The sequence below is a fragment of the Actinia tenebrosa genome, unplaced genomic scaffold, assembly GCF_029948245.1.
Source record: "Actinia tenebrosa isolate PJP-AT-01 unplaced genomic scaffold, QUT_ActTen_1.0 PGA_scaffold4__44_contigs__length_22323623, whole genome shotgun sequence".
NCBI classification, from domain to species: Eukaryota; Metazoa; Cnidaria; class Anthozoa; order Actiniaria; family Actiniidae; genus Actinia; species Actinia tenebrosa.
The window spans coordinates 4,052,285-4,078,434 of NW_028292581.1; the positions used below are offsets into that span (position 1 = coordinate 4,052,285).

The following is a 26,150-nucleotide window of genomic DNA, read 5'->3' on the forward strand; positions in this document are numbered from 1 at the left end:
TTGCTTATCCTTTTTTTTTTTTTCCCTTCAGTTTCGGCTTTTTCTTTTTCTTCAATTCTTCTTCTTCTTTTTCTCCAATTCTTCTTCTTCTTCTTCTCCTTCTTCTCCTCCTCCTCCTCCTCCTCCTCCTCCTCCTCCTCCTCCTTCTTCTTCTTCTTCTTCTTCCTGCCTCCTTCCTTTTCTTTTTCTTTTTTCTAGCTTCCTTTTTCCTTCTTTCTTTTTCTTTTAGATTTTTACCTTTTTCTTTTTACTTTCTTGTTTCTTACTTTTTTCTTTATTTTCCGTTTCGTTTTTCCTATTTGTTTTTCCTATTTGCTTTTTCTCCCTATCTTTCCTTATTGTTTCTTTTTGTTCCTTTTCTTTCGATCTTGCTTAGAGATTTCCCTACGGTTCTGACTTTCTTCTAAGCTAGGCAAAAGCAAGAATGAAAAGTTTTCTTTGTGTTATTTTTTTCCTGTTTGACGACCCTGAAGACCAAGCTTGTGATCACATGTTTGTTCGATATCATCACGTGATTCTCTTCAAACTGCGAACCCTATAGCGCGGTCACCCTGTGGTTCACAACGCCTTCAGTTCTTTATTTGACTTGTGCAAAAATGGCTGCTGCTGAGAAGAAAAGAGTAGCCATTATTGGCTCTGGAAACTGGTTAGTCTTAGTTTTTCTATAGTTCTCGTGTCAGGAAAATCTTTATAATTCTTAACACTTGCTTTTTTTGTATGTGTCTATGTTTAGGGGCTCAGTTATAGCGCGAATTGTTGGAGCCAACACGAAGGACCACAACGACGTCTTCCATGAAGAAGTCAAGATGTGGGTGTTTGAAGAGGAAGTTGACGGACAAAAACTCACTGAAATCATCAATACACAACATGAGAACGTCAAGTACTTGAAAGGATTTAAGATACCTGAAAATGTTGTAAGTAATAATGGTAGAATACATGTACTTTAATGAATGCATTTTTAACGTTATCGATATAAGCTTTTAAAAGCTACGTACGTAATAATACTTTATTGTAAACATTGCATATCTGTTTGGCATCCCACCGTCCTCATCCATTAAGCTTAAGTTCCTACAGAATTACTAAACTTAGAGATATGAAAAGAAAAACAATTATGCAGTCAATATCCACTTTTGACAAAGTAGTTTTTTCTTTATTTTCTGCACAAATTCTCAGGTATTCAACTGCAATTGAATGCGAATTAAACCCTCATTTGACATATGCAAACTGTACAAATAGATGTTTTCATTTCTAATGGTTGTCTTTTGGTTTTCTGGTTCTTAGATAGCTGTTGCAGATGTTGCAGAGTGTACGAAGGATGCAGACGTTCTAATTTTTGTAGTCCCACATCAGGTGATGAGTCCTATTCAAACGAAACCATTCAAACCTATATAAATTACTTAAAACCAGTAGGTGATTGAGATTTTTCACTGTGTCGTCATGCTATCAAAAATTTTTATTTCTTGTTTTATCCGAAAAAGAAAATTTTCCTATCAAATCTTTCATAGATACAGTAATGAGCTTCATTAAGGGTTAGGGATCAGAGAATGCTCAGGCTTTGAGTGAGCAAAATTCTCCAGCTAAAAATACCATATTTTATAGCTTATTCATTTGTAAAATGCTCACTAACCACTAATTCGTGACCTTCTCCTATATTTAAAATAATAATAATGAGACCCCTGTAGATATTAGTAAAATTATAAAGCTTCTTGAAGATTGTTCAGAATCCAGAGAATGTACAGCCCTATTAACTTATTAATTTTCACAAAGAAATTAATGAAGTCAAATTTTGCCTGCCAACTTTACATTCATTTATAAAGCTTTATTTTTTCAAAAAATATTCTCTTAGATAGTTTACATGTACATGCAATCTTCATGAATCTAAACAGTTTTACAAATATCTGCATGAAAACTTTTACAGAGCAGCACGCAAAAGTATGATAATGTATTCGCATACTTCTATGCACAGGCTTTTTGCTGTCAAAGGAGTGTTTACACGCCTTATTTGGTAAAACCATCCAGCTTGGCATTGAAATGTGTCAGTTCAACGTACAGAACCTGTGCATACAGTAGAAGTATGCAAATAAGTCATACTTTTGTGCATTGCGCTGTAATATATGAACTCTTTTTTTCAGTTTAAACAAATCTGTCTACAGTGTGACATCACATGAAAAACCTCTATTCCTAGTTTCCTTGTAGTGTTACTAGCTGGGTAGAAGAAGTTAGAGAAAAGCTTTGTAGTTATTTGCTGTCTATTGATAAACCTACACTATCCTTTCAGGGCTTAAAATGACCGCTGGACATCAGACAATGTCCAGCCAGTATTGGGACATGTCAGGTCAAATCTTTGCCTTGCCGGTCATTTTGAGCAATAACCTTCAGTCAGAAATGAGGTATGGCTAAGCTAAAACTCCAGTTTGTAATTTGGCCTGTGATCATGACCAGCGACTGATTTGGCAGTTATTTTAAGCCCTGCCTTTATCTTATGAGCTCATATGGTTATGGATTTACCAGTGTTGTAATTCTTGGGATGCTACCATGTGAATCAAATTTGTTATAAACTGATTCTCTGTAATGACCACCATGTTGGTTGACTTAAGAGAAGCTAATTAGGAATGCTTTGTTAGCGTCAACCAACATAGCACCTAAGATAATTATACTGTAACATGCATTCCATTCCAAGATTGGTCTTTTGTCAACTAACCCTTCTTTTTTAGTTTATCAGAAAAACCTGTGAGATGATGAAAGAACACATGAAGCCTAATGTGATAGCAATTTCTTTAATTAAGGTAATTTGAATGCACTTTATATTTTTAGGATATGGTAAATGATGGGGTTGTGATATTAGACATTATCCACAGATATACATTGATTATCCCACACCCAACACATAAGAAATATAAGAATAGGACGTTTGTACACATGAACAGATCATAGGGCTTGACCCCCACTTTAACTTTGAGACTTACTAAAATTGAGGATTGGGTCATGTGGTGTATTTGTGCAAAAAACCTATTTAATCTTCCTAGACCCTTCCCTCTGATTCCATTGTTTTTACTTAAAGTTGGGATAACAACCCAATTAAACAAAGATCTACATACTGCAATTTATTAGCTATGAAAATTATCTGCTGAAAGTAAAGTGTAAGTTTGTTTGTCTGAGTTTTACCTTTGTCTTTGTTTTTATGACATCATCTGTGCGCTGTGCTATTCAATGCTTAAATCTAAACAACCCTGATAACCCATATACTACTCCCGGGGGGGGGGGGGTACTCTGCCAGAATTTGGGTAGGGGTGTTCCCCCTATTCTGAAAGGGGTACCCTGTTTATGACAAAAAAAAATCGTATTTGTAGACCCTGTTTATGACAAAAGATATAGTTAATTGCACTGAGTTCCTGTTTCAATTATCATGTCATCTCACGTATCGTTTTTTTACAACCATGGTAACCAGTTTCAGTCAATACGAAAGTAGAAATCCTGAATATGACAAGAAACTCAGGAAGAATTTGGACCTTGAATGAAATTGCATACCCTGTTTATGACAAGAAGCTCGAAAAACCATACCCTGTTCAGCAGATCATCCCCGTATAGTTCACATATGGGAGTACCCCCCCCCCCCCCCCGGGATACTACTATCATAAAGAGTAAAGCACATGTCAAATGTCAAACTCCACATGAGCTGTACACATTGAAAACAATAGAAAATAATGCAGTCCTGTTTTATGTCATTTTTGAAGTTCAATGTTTGTAATGGTTTAATGGTTTAAAAAACTGTTCATGAAACTGTTCATATAATTATGATATTTAAGATAGTTGACGAGAAATAATTGGTAAACATTTTAATTTTTATTTCAAGTTTCTTCTGTTTGTAATATTGGTAAATTTCTTTAGCCTGAACATCATCCTTGTAAAGGTTCCTATATTGTTATAACTACCATTATTAAGAACCCTGCTATAAAAAGTAAATTTCAAAAGTTTCTTTTTTCCCCCAACTTTTTTTATCCTTCCTCTGATTAATAATGTATAAATGGTTCCTTCAGATCTCAAAGTACTAATAGCTATATATGTATTACCATATGTTTTTAAGATGGTAAACACCAGCTGTCAGCATGTTTTTAATTTATTGTCATATCATGATCATTAGTTAGCCATCACCTATTTCTTCCTCTCAACATATTATTTTATTTCTCATTATTGAATATACTGATATTTCCTTTGCTAGGATGCCAAAAGATTTAGTTAAATTTCGTGATACGACGTTCTAAACCTTTAAGAAAAATCTTTTAGGCATTAAAAATCAAGACTCTTTACAAAAACTAGTTTTGTCTTTATAGACATTTTCAATCATAATATACGTTTCTGTTGGTAAAGAATATTGATTTTTAATGCGTAAGAGATTATATTAAAGGTTTAGAACCTCATAACATGACATTATCTAATAAGATACCATAATTAGCCAAAAAAATTAATTCAATGCACATCCCTTTTCATATTCAGTTCGTTGAGCTAATTACAATTGATCTAAGTGTTTGAATTTGATCAATTAAAAGGTAAAAACTATTAGATTTTAAATTGCTTTTGCCAATTTGCTAATGCAGTAGAGTGGGTAGACTCACCCCACTTGGACTACACTGTTGATCAAGTGACAAGTTAATTGTGCTGATTGGTATACTGGCAATCATACAAAAATAGATCTGTTAATAACTAAACTCTCAAAAATCTACTAAAAATCTTGCTCATGTTCATTTGGCTGTCTTGAAAATAGTGATTACAAATTTCCATAAAACAAATGTTTTTCATGGTATACTATTTAAATACACTGTATTTATGCAATTTTGCATTGGAAAAAAGACGACTCTATTGATCTAGTCTTGAGACATTCTTTTAAATCATTTAATAAATCTTAATACTGCTATGTCATTTAGTGACAAAGCAAACCCTTCATGACTAGTTCCAATTATAGGCTTTTTTGTTTTGATTGACAGTTCGGAATCCCTTGTTTGTATATGAAAATTGATGCTCATCATGCTCAGATCACAACATGGAAGCAGCACAGACGAGATAGTGTTAACAGAACAGCTGTCCTTAAAAGGCAAAGGAGCATTAGGGCGAGTACAGTAGACTTATCTCTCTATAAATGTTTTATTATTAACATTAATTAGAAAGTATGACTGAAATTGTCTACTTGAAATCTCATACAGGCACTTGTCAAAAAAATGGTTTCTTTCCTTCAGTGACCTGAGTTTTATTTAAATTGCATTTTATTTCTTTTCAAAATGGCTTTTTTGGAAAGCTTTTGCAAGACATCAGTGTTGACAAAAAACCTGTACATTATTGATCCAATTGGATTAAACATGAAATCAAGTGTTAAAATGTTGACCATAATCTTAGTGTGCAGTTGTGACCATGTTAATGATCTGAGTATGCTGTCAATTTTTTCATAACTGGTTGTGGTTTTGATAAGAAATTCTTTACGTGCCATGATATTTTTATCTTAAATTCAAGATTCTTTTACTGTTAAGAATCATGGTACTTTTAAAAAAGGGATTTCATGGAGGAGACATTAACAAAACAAGGGTGTGGTATTTAATGAAGGATTAAAATTTAATTTAATGTCAACAGAAATGTCAAAAACATTAAATATTGTCTTTTTTTTTTAAATATTTTTTTAGCTTTTACTTTGTACACTTTTAATAATTTATTGTCATAATGTTTCTTAATTGAATTAATAGCTAAGAATCTTCTTATTTGGGTTCTCAAAAGGATAACAAACTTCTGCTGTCCCTATTTCTCTCCCTCATTCCTCCCACAAACCGATGGCTCTCATTCCATGATTGAATTGGAATTTAGAAGTTGATCTTTGTAGAGGGAGGAAAACTTGGGAACCAAGAGAAAAACCTTCAAACCTTTGAAAGCAATGGAGAGAACCACCTAAAAATCTAATCACATATGACACCAAGTTTGGAAATCAAACCTGGGTTGCTTAACTGATGAGCACCTCTCTCACCTCTTAAATGCCACCCCTGCTTCCAAACATCTGTTTTTTTTCTAAATGCCCTATGATTTCCAGTGTTTTCATTGCTTAGCCCTGATCAAACAATAGTCATGACAAGGAAAATGGGCGACACACTACCCTCAATCAAATCGTGGAGTAGTTTCTCACAGTTTCTTTTATGCTATATGTACTTTAATCATTTATTTGTTTGTGTATTTCCTAAGTTGCGACTGTTACCTCGATCAGGGTGTAGCAATGAAAACAGTGGTAATATATCTAAAGAAGTTATAAATTATTAAGGACCTAAAAATTAAAGGAGTAATCAAGCTTTAATCAAGTTTATCTTAACTTTTAGGTCAGTTTCAAATGATCAATGAAAACAGAACGATTTAGGAAAATTGGACTTACCAACAAAATCAATCCTGATATTTCCAGACTCCAATCTCATTGATGACTTCACAGAGTATAATTTGTCTACCAGAAATGGTTAAAAAATGAAATAAATAATGAATTTTGTCATCATTATCCCTGCATATTGTTACTGATATTTGTTATCTACAGTACATCATATTAATTGCTATTCTTACGATCATATATTATCTACACATGGCACTAAGTGTTTCATTTGAGAATTGCTAACAAAATCCATGAACAAAAGTTGACAGACATCTGTTTGAAACTTAAAATGATCATAATCTCAAGATTTTAGACCAGAATTCTATTCTGACAGTTTCAAAAGTTGGCAAAAATTGAATTGCCTGAATTGGTGGATTAAATGATTATCTTTCTAAATTCTGCATCTAGTTCACCTGTACATTGTACATTATTATAATTGTTTTTGCCGGTGATTAAATTTGTAAGTGTTAACAAAATCCTTGATCAAAAACAACTTGTCAGATGGCCATATGTAATTCAAGATCACAGGTATTAATTAACAGCTGGTCATTGAATAATGTTCGTCCAGAATTGGTACTGTACTTGTGTGATCAAATCTTTGCTATGCGGCTCATTTTGACCAGTAACATTGAGCCAAAAATGAGGAATGACCAAGATAAAACTAATTTGGCCGGTCATCATGCTGTTTATAAAAAAAGATGAAAACAAGCTATAAGAAATTCCACTCGTTAAAATGTATTTCAAGGGTGTTGTAGCTGAGTACTGCACTTACTTATTATTTTTGGGGCCATTTCCCTCCGGTTTGATTCTTGGACTTGGGATCCAATGTGATTAGAGTTTGTTGGGTGTCTCCCTTGATTTCAGGATTTTCCTCCAGTGTACCTCTGCAAAACCTAAGAAGTTGAATTTTAATTCAATCTGTGATTTATTTTAAAGAATGATTTAGAAGGTTTTTTTAAATTTGAAACTGAACCATTTGCTCCGATGGCTACCTCCCTTTCTTGTGGTACATTTATTAAGTGTGTTTAATTAATAGCATATTACATACTATGTTTTTATTTTCCTGGCTAATTCATAGTAGCATGTGCTGCTAATGTGCCACCTCTCACCAAGGCAACCTGGGGTGGAGCCCTGGTGGGCTTGGCATTGTATGTGATTAGAGTTAATTGCTGGTTCTCTCCTGTGCTTCAAGGGTTTTTCCTCCGGGCTGGGTTCTCTGCTTTTTTTCTCCCTACACAAAAACAAACTTCTAAAATTTAATTTCGATCTATCAGATGCCTTATCAACTGCCTTATCAACTGCCTTATCAACTGCCTTATCCACCAAAGAGTATCAAATAGCACTTTACATACTGTTTTTTATTATTTTCCTGATTCATTCCATTCGTTTTAATAATTGCATTGCCCTCTCTGGTGGTACATTTATTAGGTGTCATATTACATACTGTGTTTTTATTATTTTCCTGACTCATTCCATTTGTTTTGATAATTAGGGTTTAGATCACACAAAGACAGGGCTCAACTTGGTATCCAATGTCATTAAAGATGCTCTTGATCTTTCTGAAGTCAGCGTGTTAATGGGTGCCAACCTTGCTGGAGAAGTAGCTAAAGAGCTGTTTGGTGAAGCCACTATTGGTAATTTGTTTTTAATATTTGTTTGTATTTTTGTTTGTTTGTTTGACATTTTGTCTGTTTCTTTATCTTGTTTGTTTTCTCATTTATTGTATGCATTCAAATAAATTGTGTTCATGATTACACTCTACGTGAAACGTTTTGCCCTTCAAAAATACCATTAATCTGATTGGAAATTTAAAACGTCCAATTAGATTAATTCTTTAAAGGCAAAATTTTTCACATATTGTATGCATTGTTACTGTAATTACACTTTGCCATAATCCTCCATGATAATGTCAATTTTGATCATTTTCTCAGTAAACTTGATCATACTGTATCAGTATATGGTACACAGTGTAGGTTAAGAAATACCCTAAAAATTAATTGATTTTAACTTGAGAATATGCTCAGCTGGTAGAGCATTGGTAGTACAATTCCGAAGGTTGTGGGTTCGATTCCCAGCGAGGTCGGAAATTAATTTTTCTGAATTTAATTCCAAGGGTCTTTCGCCCGGAATAACCTCATTCCCAAGCACTATAACTTTTCTATATCTCTATATCTTCATGATTTTAACTTGATGTTTTACAGGTTGTCGTAATATGGATCACGCCCAAGTTCTCATAGACCTCTTTCATACCCGGTACTTTAAAGTAAAGGTAGTGGAGGATGCTGATACTGTAGAACTCTGTGGTGCTCTCAAGGTATGCAATTAGTAATAAATATAGGTGTAAAATTGTCAGCTAATGATACAAGGTTGTTGATAGGTTTGTGCCCTGGAAAACCTACACTTGCCTCTCTCACTCTTGGGGTCTCCAATTTGATGTCCGTACTCAGCATTATAATGCAAGTTGAGTTTGCTATGTCTCTTTCTTAATTTGAGGATATTTTACCAGGCTTTTATTTCTCTTTCTGTAACAAGCCAAGAATTCCAATTTGAACTGTTAGTTAGCCATACCTTGATGTAAACCCAGTAGTTGTTTCATGGTATCAATGATTGAAAGTAGGTTATTGGTAGTATGTTGCTAGGCTAGGAATGAAATAATATTCTATTATTATTCTTTTCTTTTTCGAGCTCTTGTATATACAATGGATATATATGTTTTGTGGATGCGGGGTTTTCGTGTTTCTGTGTATATATGTATATATTATACTTTATTTTCTCTTTTCTTATATTTATACTTTAATGGTTCTCAATCGCAGATTTTAGTATAGATTTTATTTAGATTTTTATAGATTTTATATTGCTGATCACCGGTTCATACCAGCTGTTCTATTGTGTCCAGCTGATCGTTTTTTTTAAAATCAGGGTAAATAAAGATATTATTATTCTGGTGAAGACTGCTATAGCTTAATTCAAAACTTCATGTTAGTCAGACACTTTTCCAACATGTGTCTTAAATTCTCTTATTTGCACCCATACAGAACGCTGTGGCCTTGGGTGCTGGTATGGTTGATGCCTTAGGGTATGTGTTGTTTTTGTTATATTCATCCATTTAACATGATCAATCATTTACTGAACTTCTCTGGGTTTTAATTTTAAGATATGGAGACAACACCAAAGCTGCCATTATCAGAATTGGCCTTAAGGAGATGATAGATTTTGCGAATCGTTTTTATGAAGGAGTCAGAGTAGAGACATTTTATGAATCTTGTGGTGTGGCAGATCTTATTACGACATGCTATGCTGGTAGAAATCGCCGAGCTGGAGAAGAGTTTGTTAAATCCAAGAAGGTAGAGAGAGAGCACTTAAAAATTATAAGTTAAACTCTTTTTTATTCATTATGGATCTTGTCATCTATCAATTCATCCATCCACTACCTCACATGCATTCCTCCATCCATTTCATCCATCGACACCATATATATCCATCTATCAGTTTGTTCCATCATTATTGATTCCATCTGTACATACATTCTTTCATTCTGTTTGTATTTTTCAAAGTCATTTGATCAAGTGGAACAAGAAATTCTTGGTGGCCAAAAATTGCAAGGACCACACACAGCATATGAAGTCTACCAAGTCTTGAAAGAAAATAATCTAACAAATGAGTAAGTATACTCTGACGAAGGACTAGCGTCCGAAACGTCAGTAAGTTTTTTCATCTTTTCACGGTGTATAATTTACCTTTTCATCATTACTGTTTCATTAGAAACACCGATGCAGCTCACACTAGTTTTTAGCTAGTTATATCTTTTTACATAAAAAATGATATGATTTATCTACTTCATTTTTGGCTGAACATTAAGGTGGTGTTGCAAGAGACAAATTCAAGGATGATTTCTTGCACCACATTGCCTTTATTGGTCTTATGTAACATGGCTCACAGTTAAAATTTATTTATTTATGACTTTCTTCTTTACTTTTTTCAGTTATCCTTTGTTCACAGCCATTTACAATGTGTGTTTTGAGGGACACACACCATCGGAGATGATGGAGGTGTTAATGACACACTTCTAGGTCAATTTTTTGTTAGTAAAAGGACCAAGCTACACCATTCATATTCCCAAAAGAATTGTGTGAAATTGATATCCTGAGAACCAACATTAGGAATGTAGAACAGGCTTGCACTATCATATAATGGCAGCACAGCCATATATAAATATGCCAGAGGGGGAGAGAAAAGGAGGAACATTTATTTTAAGGTTACACAAGTATTCTATATGCCTGGATGTTGTTATAATGATTATTGTTTTATGTTATTTGCACAATATTAAGAAAAAACAAACAATTTTGTATGAAAAATATGTAAGATTTGTAAGACTCCTATTTATTCGATTTTTACTAATTATCATATGCATTATCAGTATTAACTGCTATTAAGTGTTATTACGCATTGATATCTAAAAATATTTTAGAAAGAAGCAATTAATAATGACTAATATTATACTTTTAATATTGATTCTGTATAATAAGTAAATAGTTGAATTGTGAAATATTTTTCAATCAGTTGAGTGTTACATCTTCAAGTTATAATGGTTTAAACTTTTGACTAAGCAAAACATTTTTAAAAAGCATCATTTTACTCATGGTTTACACAATTATGCTTATGTATATTTGATGAATCAATACTGAAATTATTTCTCATTCGTTAGGTTAACCTTAAAAGGTTTTTGTCTGAGATTAACAAACAATATGTTGCTGTTTATACCCAAACTAGAATTACAAACCTTATTTTACAGTGATCTAGTTTTAATGAGTGATGCATGTACCATCTAGTTCCTGGTAATGTATGTCATTTGAAGGATATATTTTTATGACTTGAAAATGACATTTTGAATTTGTTGAAAAAAATGTAAATTTAGAATGGTAACAAAAAATGTTCAGTGTAAAGTTCTGTGTTGTTTTTAATGCTAGATCAATATATAGATGAATGGTGGTTGAGATGCTGGTTAGCTGCTCTGCATTGTTTTGGACGACAGGCATGTAACCAGTCAATTCGCCCATGAACCAACTCGGCCACGCCAAGTCGGCCACACATAAAATCATCGATATTGCGTTTGCCAATTTGCCCAAGCCAGAGGCCCCACCCCAAATAAAAAATAAAAACAGAGCCATCATAGGATTGGCCAGTGTATGGTTAGCCATGTTAAAGAGGAGGAGAACACAAGGGTTTTCATTGATGAAGTAATATATCATGTGAAAGAGTGTTTCACTAGATTTCCAAACACCCAAAGTGATCTGAAAAAAAAGTTGGGTAGGGACATACCCTACCCATCCCCACCCTAAGTGGGGGTCATGCCTTTTAAATGATAAAGACCTTGATGAAGTGTATAGGGATACCTATCTTATTATAGTAATGATAAAAAGGTAAATTATACATAAGTCCATATATATAAGTCCCAAAAGTTGTATGCAAGACTCTGTAAGCACTCTACAACACCGTTATGGGCTTCCTTTGGAACTTTATTCTCTCTAGTAACCACAGGAAACCCAGTAGGAAGTAAAAAGCGCAGTCAAGATGGCGGCTCCATCTGCTGGCAAACATCAGTCAGCCGGTACTGTGTAATGGAAGGTTTCTTCCCTCAAAAACGAATGAAAAATATACAGAGAAGATGATGAGAGTTCATTTGAAAGGGTTAGCAGGTGCTTTGCGAAAGATATCACGAAATCCAAGATGCTTTCACAATTCGGCAAAGAAGGTTGCTGTCATCGGGTCTGGCAATTGGTAAGTCTTACTACAAGATACAAGCAGCTGAGATTACCCTTTCTTACTGTGCTTCTTTGCTTCACTAAGGGGTACAACAATGGCGAGAATAATCGGCAGCAACGTGACGAGAAAGCCAAACTTGTTTCAAGACGAAGTGCAAATGTATGTGTACGAATCTGTGCACGAGGATGGAAGAAGGTTATCAGATATCATAAATACAGAACACGTGAATGTGAAGAACTTGCCGGGTTATGTCATCCCAGAAAATGTGGTAAGATTTTAAAATCTGATTTTGACTTTCTACTCCAAAGGTAGTACTATACAGTGCCTACAAATGCACATGACAATATGAGATATGGAGTATGAAGTACATGTAGCTGAAAAAAATGACTTGTGGACAGCAGTATACCCGTGCGCAGGGTTGGGTGTGCGGGTTATGCGCAATCTTGATATCATGAGAATGAATATGTGCAACTACAGGATTGGCTGTAATTTATACGATGCAAATTAATGTGGGAAATCTATTGTAAGAGGATTGTGGGAAATCTATTAACTTCATGTTTTATTTCTGGCACTTACATGTAGAATAGGAGGAGGTGGTCCACCGACCCAACCCCCACCCCCAAAGCATTGACACCTCTTTAGGTACCAAAAGAAAATCTTGTGAATTTTTCTTTATGTTGTTGTTAAGGAATAGTCAATGCTTAGTGTGCGTATATCATGTTCTAGGTGTATGCTGGAGGTTTATAAGAAAGAAAGAAGAGTAAGAATCACACAAGGCGTAGCCAAGTGCAACTCTAGCTTCTTGAGTGTATAAACAACCTCCCAAGTGCATCTAGAACTGGATATATGCACAATTAAGCATTGACCATTGCTTTTATAACATACCATAGTAAAACTGGAAAAAATATTTGTTAATCAAAAAAAAAAATTGTTCTAATGAAATCTTCATTAAATAGATTCATTAAATGCACGATACTTAATCATGTCAGTGTGCACTATCAATTTCTGGATGCAAGCTCGCTCACGCTAATTAACCAACCAAGTTATATCATGGCTATGTTATAATAAATTATTGGTGTCCTATCGTCCTCCTTCTTGTTGCTAACAGCTTTCAAACCTCACATGAGCTTAGAGTAACTGAGACTTTCTAATTATTCCTGTTAACTATCATACAGGTTGTTGGAGTCATAGTCTGTGTAGCTGAGCACATTGGGGTGGGGGATCCCAATGTACTGCTATGCAGTCTACAAGATCATCTCGGAGATGTCCTCATCCTCGTATATTCTCCAGTTTCAGGGTCCCATTTGTTTACGCCTTACTCTCGGTTGTGAGTTATAATATTTAGCTATTCAATCAAATCAGTGGCATTTAAATCAGCTTGTATTGCTCCATAGTACCTACATTTTTTTCTATAATATGAACCTTAATAAAAGGAAATTGAACACATTTGTACACAATCCAGGCTAAGACTGAGCAAAGGCGAACTCAAAAAGGGAGTATTCTCAAGCATTGCCTGGACCAATAAGGAAATAATACACTGAAAATATAATACCTGCACTAGAGAATAGGTTTAATATCAGTAATAATGATCTCCATGTAAGGAGATCTGAAACCCAGATAAGGATTAGATTTGGGAAAGCAAAAGAGTTTACATACAGTCACATATGGAAGACACTCTAACTCAATACCTGTGTGTCTCTGCTTCCAGATTGCTAATCCAGATTTGGTGGATTCTGTTAAAGATGCAGACATTTTAGTGTTTAATTTGCCACCTATGGTAAGTACCTAACAGTCGTATATTAATTAGTAATTAGACCCACAGCCCAGGGCAAGATTTCTAATTGTTTTAGTAATTAAGTGAATACAAACAATGTTGGAATTGCGGCTTCTTGTAAAACCACAATATAACAGGTTTAAATAAGAATTACTGCAAAACTGCATAAAAAAGGCAATACTGTATCACAGCCAACCCTTACATCCCCCTCCTTTGGTACTGTATTTTACTCCCATAGAAATGATTTAAAACCAGCAATATTTAGGTTGACTTTCTTTTCCAGTTCTTGAAGAAGACTTGTTTAAAGTTAAAAGGAAATATCAAGCCTGATGTACTGGCCATCTCAATGATTAAGGTAGACATGATACTTGATTTACATTGAACTTGAACTATATACACCTGTTTCAAAAAATGTTGTTGGTCGGAGATCTGAAATGACGATATGAGACATTTTTGTGATTTAGTGTTTTCTGGCTAAAATAAGAAAAATCACATTTCTAAAAGGAAACTATGTGGTTGGTCTGCGAATATATTACAATTTGCAGTGTGCTACTTGGTCCCAAATTTCAGATTTCACATCTCCGACAGACAAAGTTTTTTTGAAATAGGTGTATGTATATATACATATATATTCATAAAAGTGTGCCTGCAGCTAGGATGTTGATGGTGTTCATCTTATCTCCTCACTCCATCACCACTCCATTCAAAGGGTAACCAGTCAATTGGCCCACAAACCAACTCGCCCACGCCAAGTCGCCCACACATAAAACCATCGATCATGCGTTTGCCAACTCGCCCAAGTCAATTCGCCCACATTTAGCATCACTTTTAGAAATATGTTACCATATGTTAAAACTAAATTAAAGTAGTTGGTGATTTACCTTACTTGAATCTTAAGCTCAAGACTTCAAAGCGTGGACTTTTTATACGGCATAACTCACAAAACATACAGTAAAGGTATCACATGCTGTAAATATTATGGAAATCGGCCGACCTCCATCCGTTGACCCTGCCCAGTTTTCTCAGACAACGGCTCTTAAAGTGATTCTAAACATGGGCGAATTGGCGTGGGCGAGTTGGCAAACGTATGAACGATGATTTTATGCGTGGGCGACTTGGCGTGGGTGAGTTGGTCCGTGGGCGAATTGACTGTAAACCATTCAAAGGGTAAATGGACTACAGAGAAGTAGAAACATTAGTATGTGAGATCAAACAACAGGTGCCTTGTCTTGGTATCTAATACATAAAAAAACTTAATATAATTTACAACCCAGGGCTGTAACCAGGGGGGAGCACAGGGTGCACATGCACCCCCCCCCATAAAAGCTTAAGGTCTGCCCATTTATCTCCTTTTGCTTTAAAATTGCATCTAAATGTTTTTTGATTAAATGAAGACCACTTTCCATCTGCATATTGTAGCATCTTTATGAATCACCCATTATTCCTTTCTTTTTGGTTCTGCTTTCTTTTTCTTTGGTTCTGCTTTTTTTTTTTTTTTTTTGGCTACCTTTTTTTTTCTTTTTTCGGTTCTGCAAATCATTGCCTGTGCCCCTCCCCTGCAAGATCCCTGGTTACACCCTTGCAACCATCACTCACTCTTCAGTGAGGTTCACTCTACATGCACTACCATTATACCAAAAAAAAGACAGCAATTCAACCCACAAACCCACGGGTGAACTACTCAGTGATGAGAGACAGCACTTTAGCAGCACATAAAACAACCCTACCACCCATACAGCCCAATCTCTGAAGCCTGTAATTTAAATGCTATTAAAATTGGAGCATCAATGATGAAGAAAGGTGAGGTGTGGTGCGCAGTCAGCTTCCTGTTTGTATATGATGGTATATATTTTATGTTACAGGGTCTTGATCATAGCAAAAAGGGATTTCACCTGATTTCACAGCAAATAAAAGATATACTAAACATTCCAGATGTGAGCGTCATGATGGGTGCAAATATTGCTGAAGAAGTTGCCAAGGAAATGTTTTCTGAGTCAACTATTGGTAAATACAGTATTATTTTAGTAATCCAAACATCATTTTTTAAATTTCCAACAAACCAAAAAAGTGATGCAGAGTCCAGGAATCAAACCCGATACCCCAGAGATGAACGTCCTACTTCTACGCCACACTTCTACACACTTGACTCATAAAGGTCAATGTGTTGGTACAGAAAATCTTGATTTCCTCAATCAAAAGACTTATTTTTTACCCCTAATTAAGAGATTAATGTATTGATTTATATATAAAAACATCAAAACCCCAAAAACTATCTTTAAAACAAATGGAAAAGCAGAGAAACACTTCCGTCATCCATCCATCTATTTATTTATTCCTCTTGCTTTTAGGTTCTAATTCTCTTGAGCATGGCTACATATTCAAAGAACTTCTTAGCATGCCCTACTTTAAAGTCCATGTGATATCTGATGTGGAGAGTGTTGAGTTCTGTGGTGCTATTAAGGTAGTTCAAGATACATATCAGTAGCTACACTACTTCTCAAGATTATGTTCATCTTACTGTAATATATCACTATCCTCCTTTAAAAGACATTTTCCAGTACTACATCTCAGCTCTTCAGTGCTCATACAACCCAGATGATCCTTGCTCATGGAAGTCAATTTGTTTAAAGTGTAATTCTGCTCGTCTAAGTCCTTTAATGTGCTGCTCCTAAATGTATTGACAAGACACTGACTTCATTATTTTGATAAGGGTCCACAGTAATTGGCATTAGCTGATGCGGTTTCCCTGCCTTAGAACATGTACATCTATTTTTGTATCAGTTTTTCCCCTTCGTATTTTGAACTGGAGACAAAGCTAGATAAACAAAGAAAAATATAATTATATATATTATGTAACCTGTTTACATTTTCTGGTTTTTTTTTGAAGAATGTAGTTGCTATTGGTGCAGGGATCATTGATGGTCTTGGGTGAGTTCTAAATATTTGAAATTTAAATAAAATTTAACAAGAAATAAAATGAAAATAAATAAAAAAGCAAGAAAAAAATGTTTATAGTGGCATTGAATGTGACTGGAATGAATTAAATGTTACTAGATTACCACAAGTCATACTCACTGTGTGTCCATGGAAAGTAGTTGAAAGCTTTGGATGTGGATGTGACTGGAATGGATTGGATGTGACTGGAATGGATTGGATGTGTCCAGAATGAATTACATATGACTGGAATGGCTTGGATGTGACTGAAATGGATTGGATGTTATGTTTTTAGGTTGTCGGCAGTTAGTAGATTGTTATATGTAGATTATTGATTACAGGGTATGATCATTGGACATTAAGGTTTTTCTCTGTTGTCTTAGATATGGTGACAATACTAAAGCAGCCATCATAAGAATAGGTCTGGAGGAGGCCTTTGAGTTTTCCCGTGCTTTTCTGCCAGGTTCAAGGATGTCAACATTTTTTGAATCTTGTGGGATCGCTGACTTCATTGTGACATGTTATGGTGGAAAACATCGGCTCGCTGGAGAGGCTTTTGTTAAGACTGGGAAGGTAAGGAAGCCAGCTTAATAAAAATCAGACTGTGTAATTCCTACAAAATTCAATCCTTAATATAATAATAATACATGTAGTAATAATAATAATAAAGTCCATAAGACAATGCTTTCACAAACGATCTTTAAATATTATTGAAACCCTGAAACAACCTCTGGGCTGATTAAAGTCAGGGCAAAACTGTCTATCTTAAGCTTGCTGTACTGTATAGCCCATTGGCTGTTACAGCAAGCTTATATTTTACGGAAGTTGTAAATGATATCTTAAATTTGTAAATGTGGTGTGAATAAAACCTTGTCATATCACTGACCGAATTGGAATTGAGTGTTTAAGGTCAGTTTTTTTAGAAGGGGAAAAACTAAGAAAACCCTCCCTTGGTCTGCGATCAAACGTGAGGAGAGTTCTTGGCAAGGGCGGATCCGGGGGGGAAGCTGCTGAAGCCCCCCTTCAGCAGAAAAAAAAACAGAACTGAAGAATTATATGTTTTTTTAATTGTTTTCTGTTGTGTTGACGGAAGAAACTCAATTAGCCGCACCCCCCCCCCACCCCCCCTAAAATTTTGGCTGGATCCGCCCTTGCTTGGAGGGTTTTTTCTCTGGATTCTCCATTTTTCCTCCTCTGCAAACTTGAACTTCTAAGTAGTAATTCAATCTTTCAAGGACTTAAACCCAACTAGGTTCCCCGTTCATCCTCAAAGTGCTAAACTAATAAAATGTTAAATATCTGTCTTTTAGCCATTTAAGGAATTGGAGTCTGTTGTTCCTGAGCTGAGGTTTAGAAAGCTTCCTGGTCCAGACACGTTAGAAGCAGTGTTCAAAGTGGTGCAAGATAAAAAACTAGAAAAAAAGTAAGTAAAAACTAAAAAATACTACAGGCATGTCCACTAGTTGAATCAAAGAATCCAAAGCGTTTTGGTCATTCATAAAATCCAAAACAAAGAAATAATCCATCCCTTTGACCATGAAATGGGATAAGCGTGACGTTATAGCATCGTCAGGCAAAGAAAAAGCTGAACTATTTAATAACTTTTTTGCGTCAACATTCTCCACTAATTCTGACTCAAGTATTGATGCCCAACCGCTTTACACTGATGACATCATTGCAGATCTTGCGTGTTCTAGTGCAAACGTTGAGAAATTATTACTTGGACTGAATACTAATAAAGTTACTGGCCCTGATGGTGTAACAGCACGATTGCTTTGTGTTGCGGCTCCTTCAATTTCGACCTCACTTTCATGCCTCTCAACAGAGGAAAGTTATTATGCGACTGGAAGCGTGCTAATATTACTCCAGGGCCGGGTTGTTCAAAGCTGGATTAGCTCTAATCCAGGATTAACTCTATAGGTCTTTATATAGAGTTAATCCAGGATTAGCACTAATCGGGTTTTGAACAACTGGGCCCAGTGTTTAAAAAAGGCGAGAAGGAACTTGTCACGAATTATCGACCAATTTCTCTCACTTCTCTGGTTGTGAAGACCCTCGAAAAGCTTGTTGTTAACCACATCCTGTCATATCTCCGAGAATCACATTCTGCTTAGTCAAGTTCATTATGGGTTCCGAGTTGGCCTTTCGTATACATCCCAACTTATTCACTTATTCCACACATGGGCGTCAGCTCTGGATAAGGGCAAAACATCAGATGTTGTCTTTTTGGATTTCGAGAAAGCTTTTGACTCTGTTCCGCATGTTCATCTCATTTCAAAGCTACAGCAGTTTGGGATTCGTGGTCAAATTCTTGAATGGCTGAGTGACTTCTTACATGAACGATATCAACATGTTGAATTAGAGGGTGAAAGTTCGAACTGGACTAATGTTTCGTCTGGAGTGCCTCAGGGAAGTATTGTCGGACCGATGCTGTTTTTGTTGTACGTAAATGATATACCAGAGAATCTAACATGTGCCAGTGAAATATTTGCAGACGACACACTATTATTCAACTCTAGCAAACCATCTGATGTCTCCCACCCTATCCAAGAAAGTTTATCGCGTATCTCTGCTTGGAGCAACGAATGGCTTCTGAAAATTAATGCCGAGAAATGCGAATGTATGCGAATCACCAGAGCTAAAACACCAACATCTTGCTCCTGCAACATAAACTCGACATCACTTAATCAAGTTCATACCCATAAACACCTTGGAGTCACACTATCATCTGATTTATCTTGGAAAACTCATGTACTAACAGTTGCTGCTAAAGCGTGCAAAATTCTTGGTCTTTTGAAGCGTACTTTTGGGAAATGTTCGGAGGCAATAATAACTGGTTTTAAAACTATGGTTCGTCCAATCATGGAGTATGCGTGCCCTAAATGGAATCCACACCAACAATACCTATCTGATAAACTTGAAAGAATTCAAAGGAATGTCACAAGATGGATTTTAGGCAGTTCCATTGAGTACAATGAACGTTTGAAATACCTGGGATGGCCAAGTCTTCACTCTGGTCGTGACTTTCTTAGCTTAGTTCAATTATTTAAGTTTATAAATGGCTTTTCTAAAGTTAAATTATAAGGTTACTTTTCTAAAGGTCGTACTAGGTCTACTCATGACCACAAAATTTGGACACCATATGCTCGAACTAACATCTATAAAATACTCCTTTTGGATTCGGTATATAATAACATATGGAACGATCTGCCAGTACATTAAGTTCATTGTAATTCTCTTATTAAATTCAAGGAAGGTCTTAGAGATTATTTGTTCAAGGAGAACTAGTAAATTTTTATCCTATTCATTTTCTTTCTTTGTAACTAGTATTACATTATTTCCATATTTTTAGTTCCAATAACTTTTAACGATTTTATAATATATTTATATAGTTTCTTAATCTTTTTTATAATTTGTAATTTTTTTCTTTTCTACCAGAGATTTCACTGTTATTAGGTAGTGGGGGCTGCCGTATATGAGGATTCAGTTCTTCCCTGGCAGCACCCTTTTTGCAACTTTTTTTCTATTATTGTTTGTTTGCAAATAAAGTTATTATAAAGAAATAAATAAATAAAAACGATGACAGCCTTTGATTATCCTATTGTTTACCAATACACTGCACAATTGTTTTTTTTTGAAAAACAAAGTGTATACATTGAGTATAATATCAGGTCCATATCACAACGCTTTCACACTCAACCTTTAAAATTTATCAATATTGAAATTTAGCGAGTTTTGTGGGGGGAGGCCAAAGCCAGAGAACCAAGAGAAAAACCCTAGAATTGAGGTAAATACCCGACAAACTCTACTCAAGTGATGTGGAGTCCAGGAAGCGAACCAGAAGCACTACCCCTAAGCCACCATCAATTTAATCAAAACAGTTTCTTTTTTGACGCAGTTCAAGATCTTATATTGCGATTTGCTTTTCAGATTTCCATTAGTGACAGTCTTACACAATATCTGTTTTGAGGGAGGATCTCCGAGCGACATCATTGAAGCTTTACAAAGACACGATGAATTCCCAGCAAACCTGTAAAAATAAAACCCATTATTTTATTAGCTTTTGAGTCATCCAATCACAGAGTATCTAGTTGCATTAACTGTATCGTTTCCAACCCATAAAATATACTCTATCATTATTTATTTTAAGATCATTAAAATCATATACTGGTTTTGGTTGATCTGTTGAGTAATGTGCGCCAGGTCTTGCTCAAAGTTTTATTTTACGAAAAGTGTTAATTTCTGGTCTAAGGTATTAATTTCCGATTTTGGCGCGAAAAAAGTCAACAGTTAAAGATTTTATTTCAGAAAATAGGAGGACAAAATCATATTTATATTATTGAGTGATTTGCATAAGCTCATGAAATACTGACATGTCAGTGTATTTAGCACTATTGCCCTCTAGCTGTTTCGTTTTCTTATATCGTTCTAATAAATAAATTTTGTAGCATAACTATATTCTTCACTCGAACTGAACTTTCAGCTAATTAAGGAAGCTAAAGGCACGGGCACACGGTGCAACATTGCGCGCAACATTGCAGGCAATGTTGCTGAAGTAGGATAGTTTTTTTAAGCTACGGACATACGGTGCAACATTGCGCCCAATGTTGCATGCGATTGATGTTGCGAGCCCTGACACACGATGCAATTTGTTGCACGCAACGTTGCTGAAGTAGAAAACTATCCTACTTCAGCAAGATTGCCTGCAATGTTGCGCACAATGTTGCACCGTGTGTCCGTGCCTTAGGATGTTTTTTGATTTGTTTTTTTTTAACAAATTGCGTCGTGTGTCATGGATGCAACATCAATTGCATGGAACATTGCTCACAATGTTGCACCGCGTGTCCGTAGCTTAACACTAGGTATATACAAATTATTGCAATGTAATAAAATATCGTTTAATTTTTGATCGTTTTTCTTAATAATTTATGAAATATTTACTGCTAAGTTTATGAAAGAAAGAATAAAAGTATATTATGGTTTTTCTAAATAGTAATATATCTATAATTGATTAAAACTAAATAAATCATGTTCAACTCAATAGTTTACCTAATGTCTATTTTTTACCAAATTTTAAAGAAGCGCCATTTTTAGAGGGTTTTGCCCCCAAAAAACATGCCTTTTATTATAGCTCCATTTAATATTATTATGACCCTTATAAAAATGTTATGCACTAAACCAAAAAGCATGGATTTTACCCCCACGGTTTTGATCGCTTTTGGACCACTTTCAAACCTTTTCCAATATGATGCATTATTTATAAAGGATGCAAACTAGGTGATTTCTGACCATTTTCAGCCAAAAAGAGTGGACTATACCTCATGCTTTGATTGATTTTGGACCATCTTGTAAACTTTTCAAATATTGTGCATTATTTATGAAGAATGTGAAAAAGGATATTTTCGCCATTTTCACCCAGAAAGCAATATACATGGTTTTGACATATTTTGGACAATTTTCACACCTTTTCCAATATGATGTATTATTTATGAAGAATGCAAAATGGGTCATTTCTGGTCATTTTTAGTCGGAAAGAGTGGGCTATAGCCCATGGTATTTATCGATTTTGGACCACTTTCACACCTTTCCAAATATTATTTATGAAGAATGCAAAATATCTTCCCCTGGCACTTTCCAACGACACTCAACACTGAAAACTTGCTAGACTTTCGAGAAGTTGTTTGAATAAATGAATCTAGCGGGAGACAAGAGAGGTCGACTTGGGGCAAGTCTAAAAAGTTGCACGCTTAGGGGTTCCGTTAACACGGGACTGAGCTAGCTATCCGAACGAAAATTCGTAAACCTAGCCGTCCAAATCATAGTTAATATTAACTATGTCCAAATTTGGGACATAAAACATCGAGGTCGAATTTTTGACTTGCATGGATAAAAAATTGATCGGCAACGTGTAAAAAACTTGTCCGCATACCTTTTCGTAGGGATACCTTTTCTTACGGTACGGTAGGGTGAACACCTTGTACAGATAACTTTTCGTACGGAAAGCCGTAAATAAAAACGTCATTTGATCTGGTTCCGTGTAAACAGCACGTATTTTTTATACGATTAAAGTTGATGGTTCGTACGGGTTGAATTTTTGAGCGGTTAAAAATTCCCCGGTTATACTGTAAACGCAGCCACAGACTCGCCGAAAGTCCCCGCCTGCGCCGCTCCCTTTTTCGGAGTCGGCTGTTAGTCGGTCTTTGGCGAGTGACAATCGATTTGTTCGCGACGGTTTCGCGAAAGTTTTTCCAAAGATGTGGGTAACACAATTTACAAAATGACGAAACGTTTAGAAGGAATGAAGTAAATTTTTTAAAATAGTGTGTGCTTTTGATTTGTGCTAGAAGATGCCCTCTTACTTGTACTTTACTTCAGTCATTCAAGATATTAATAAATGCGTATGTCGTAAAACCCAGGTGTAAAAAGACATAGGAACACTTTGTTCTTTGAGAATAATTCCATATTTTTCGGATATATGTACGGAAGAGATGTGAAGAAAGACAAAGAAGATTTGATGTCCGAAGAAATTTAAAGATATATTACCCGTGAGTAAAAGTCCTTCTGGAATACGAAGATAGAACGAGTAAGGCCTGTTAACTCTTACTAGTTAAAACTAATTATGTTTGTTTGCTTGTTCCAGACTGGTTTATAATAGTGATACAAGTGCTTCTGCATTGACAAGCAGCTTACACCTGTAAGCGTATTCCAGGTCATTATGGCCTGTATGTCTATTTTGGAGTCTCCTCTAGGATTACGTCTCTCACGTCTTGTCACAAGATAAGAAAAGGTGTTTGGATACACCAATATGAAATCTTTAGCTTGGCAAGCAGATAATTCCAGGTCATTAAATGTCCTGTATGACAAAATCTCTGTTGGAATCTCCTCCAAAATTACATCTGTCAAGTCTTGTTATAAAATAGGAAAAGTCATTTGGAATGAAATCAATAATTTTTCTATTCCTGTAAGTGCTGAATTCACATTTAGTTCTAGTTCTAATAATTCACAAAAGTTAAGTTAAGTATAAAGAATTTCCTTAATAATAACACCAACAACAACAACCACAACAACAACAACAGCAATAATAATAATAATGATAATGATAATAATAATGGTTAAAGGTTATTGCACTAAGTGGGTCTTTCATGACCATGACTAGTCTAATCTAATCTAATAATCTAAGAGAGTAATCCAGAGACAGTTAAGGGAAGTTTGAGGGGACACCCAGGAGACTCTGGGATGTACTATGTTGGGGACAGGGGACCCTTAGGACAGTACTAGACATCCCTGTTTACCACCCTGCATATAATTGATCTAGAATGTAAGTTAGCATGGTTTTGTTGCACATATTATTTAAGAAATATTATAATTAGAGGTAGGATCTGGAATACTCAGTGCTAAGACAAGCTCTGTCCTTTAGGTATTAAGAAAATCTCAGTTGCACAAAGCAAGGTCTATATTAACAACAGGTCATTGCTGGATAGATTGATCTTCACTTGCACAAGATGATGAGGTAATGTTCAGATATATTTTTATGACAGATCTAGCATGATTTCTAGGAGGTGACAATCTTTAGAAAGCCTATAAAAAGATCCTCTCCCTGTTTAAATATTCCCTTTTTCTTTAGGATAGGATCTGGAATACTCAGTGCTAAGACAAAGTCTGTCCTTTAGGTATTAACAAGATCCCAGTGCACAAAGCAAGGTCTGTATTAACAACAGGTCATACTTAAACAGATTGCTGGATAGATTGATCTTCACTTGCACAAGATGGTAAAGGTAATGTTCAGATATATTTTTATGACATGTTGCATGATTTCTAGGAGGTGACAATATTTAGAAAGCCTCTAAAAAGTTCCTCTCCCTGTTTAAATTTTCCCTTTTTCTTTGGCTTCTTTTAGTTAACACCCACACAATGTCCCAGTGTATCTGTGTTATATATTATATAATATATTCTTAACTATGCACATACTGGATGGGTGTGGTCATCTTAGTGTTGCTATTGATCCATTAATAGTATGGAGGTGATATATAACCATGTAGGATCTATGCACATATTGGATGGGTGTGGTCATCTTAGTGTTGCTATTGTTTCATTGACAGTATGGAGGTGATATAACCATGTAGGATCTATGCACATATTGGATGGATGTGGTCATCTAAGTGTTGTTATTGTTCCATAGACAGTATTCTGGTGACAAATAATATATGCTTAATGTCTGGTAGCAAGTAAGGGAAATAGTTAGCTTTGTTTTCCTGAGAGTCAGTCTCGATGTTTCACGAGGCGAAGCCGACGGAACAGACATTAAGTGGTAGTCTTGACATTAAGTGTTTTGTTATATAGCAATTGACAAATATTGAGAAGTCAGTTTACGAAATAAAAACTTTATTTGGCAAGCTAAGTGCATGAAAACTGACCATGATTTTACAAATACAACTCACATACGGTCTTGTATTTCTCTACCAAAAAGCGAGGAGAGTAGCAACAGCATTTTTAGTCGCTTTTTTCATATTTTCTGAATCCTTTTTCTCAATGAAAGTCTGTAATTTCTCTGTAGAAACACTGTAAAATCTCTATTATTTCACTTCGAGCTCAATATGTACTGAAAATTCAAGCAAAATATCTGCTCCTCCTTTGTTGTTTGTGATTGGTGCAAAAAATCACTCCATCAGCGATTTTCACGTTCTGATCACTTGCACTTGTTTATTTTCACAATTATTGTCACCTGCAACTTATTTCCCGACCGGGAAAGAAGTAACTTATTTCCTGGTTGGGATACATTTAGATCTAGCTAGTGTCGCATGGTCATCTTTCAACCAATGAGAGTGTTTGTTATATTGGAAAATTTTGTAGCTACATGACAACAATGTATGATCTATGTACATATTGTATTGCTTTGATTGTCTTTGTGTCCCTAGAGTGCAATATGTCACTCCTTAAAGAAAACAGTTATTTGGAGACTTGCAAACAGACAGTGTGCCATTTAGTTTTTAGCTCAAAAATAATTTTTCACAAAACAAGCCTAAAATGGAAACTTTATTTCCAACTGTAGTGAGGAAAAATCTGATTTTTAAAAGGTCACTAAATATGCTCTGTTTTACATTTGAATTAATAGCAAACAAATCATGAAAGACATTAAGACAATGGACAAAGAGAGAGTCTACCACATGTTTTTAGCTCAAAAATATTTTTGATGAAAATTCTTGATGAATGGCTTTTTGGGGCAACTTCATTTTTGTGATATCGATCTCCCCTGATTTTAACTTCGAACGTTAGCGAACTATTCGAACATTA

At 35.3% G+C, this 26,150-nt stretch overlaps 2 protein-coding genes across 4 annotated transcripts; both read left to right on the forward strand.

The window, feature by feature from the left end:
* Positions 1-553: 553 nt before the first annotated feature.
* Positions 554-11,331, forward strand: LOC116306002 (glycerol-3-phosphate dehydrogenase [NAD(+)], cytoplasmic). 2 transcript variants are annotated; one of them, XM_031716026.2, is made up of 11 exons: positions 554-646; positions 734-914; positions 1,282-1,350; positions 2,715-2,786; positions 4,983-5,105; positions 7,881-8,022; positions 8,590-8,702; positions 9,424-9,464; positions 9,543-9,732; positions 9,943-10,049; positions 10,371-11,331. In XM_031716026.2, the coding sequence occupies exons 1-11, from the start codon at positions 597-599 to the stop codon at positions 10,456-10,458; spliced, it is 1,176 nt and encodes a 391-aa protein (XP_031571886.2). In that variant the 5' UTR covers positions 554-596; the 3' UTR covers positions 10,459-11,331. The 2 variants fall into 2 exon arrangements, with proteins under 2 accessions (XP_031571886.2, XP_031571887.2); XM_031716027.2 differs by lacking the exon at positions 4,983-5,105.
* Positions 11,332-11,905: 574 nt separating this feature from the next.
* LOC116306003 (glycerol-3-phosphate dehydrogenase 1-like protein) lies at positions 11,906-21,853 on the forward strand. Of its 2 annotated transcripts, XM_031716029.2 has the most exons (10): positions 11,906-12,166; positions 12,236-12,419; positions 13,860-13,928; positions 14,209-14,280; positions 15,788-15,929; positions 16,274-16,386; positions 16,813-16,853; positions 17,243-17,432; positions 18,170-18,282; positions 20,790-21,852. In XM_031716029.2, the coding sequence occupies exons 1-10, from the start codon at positions 12,054-12,056 to the stop codon at positions 20,893-20,895; spliced, it is 1,143 nt and encodes a 380-aa protein (XP_031571889.1). In that variant the 5' UTR covers positions 11,906-12,053; the 3' UTR covers positions 20,896-21,852. The 2 variants fall into 2 exon arrangements, with proteins under 2 accessions (XP_031571889.1, XP_031571890.1); XM_031716030.2 differs by lacking the exons at positions 11,906-12,166; positions 12,236-12,419 and adding an exon at positions 12,439-13,478 and having other exon boundaries at positions 20,790-21,853.
* Positions 21,854-26,150: the final 4,297 nt, after the last annotated feature.

Coding starts and splice junctions, on each gene's coding strand:
- LOC116306003 (XM_031716029.2), top strand. CDS start 12,054: ATGATGAGAGTTCATTTGAAAGGGTTAGCAGGTGCTTTGCGAAAGATA. Junction 15,930..16,273: donor GTTTTCTGAGTCAACTATTG/GTAAATACAGTA, acceptor TCTTGCTTTTAG/GTTCTAATTCTCTTGAGCAT. Junction 16,854..17,242: donor GGGATCATTGATGGTCTTGG/GTGAGTTCTAAA, acceptor CTGTTGTCTTAG/ATATGGTGACAATACTAAAG.
- LOC116306002 (XM_031716026.2), top strand. CDS start 597: ATGGCTGCTGCTGAGAAGAAAAGAGTAGCCATTATTGGCTCTGGAAAC. Junction 647..733: donor ATTATTGGCTCTGGAAACTG/GTTAGTCTTAGT, acceptor GTCTATGTTTAG/GGGCTCAGTTATAGCGCGAA. Junction 8,023..8,589: donor GTTTGGTGAAGCCACTATTG/GTAATTTGTTTT, acceptor GATGTTTTACAG/GTTGTCGTAATATGGATCAC.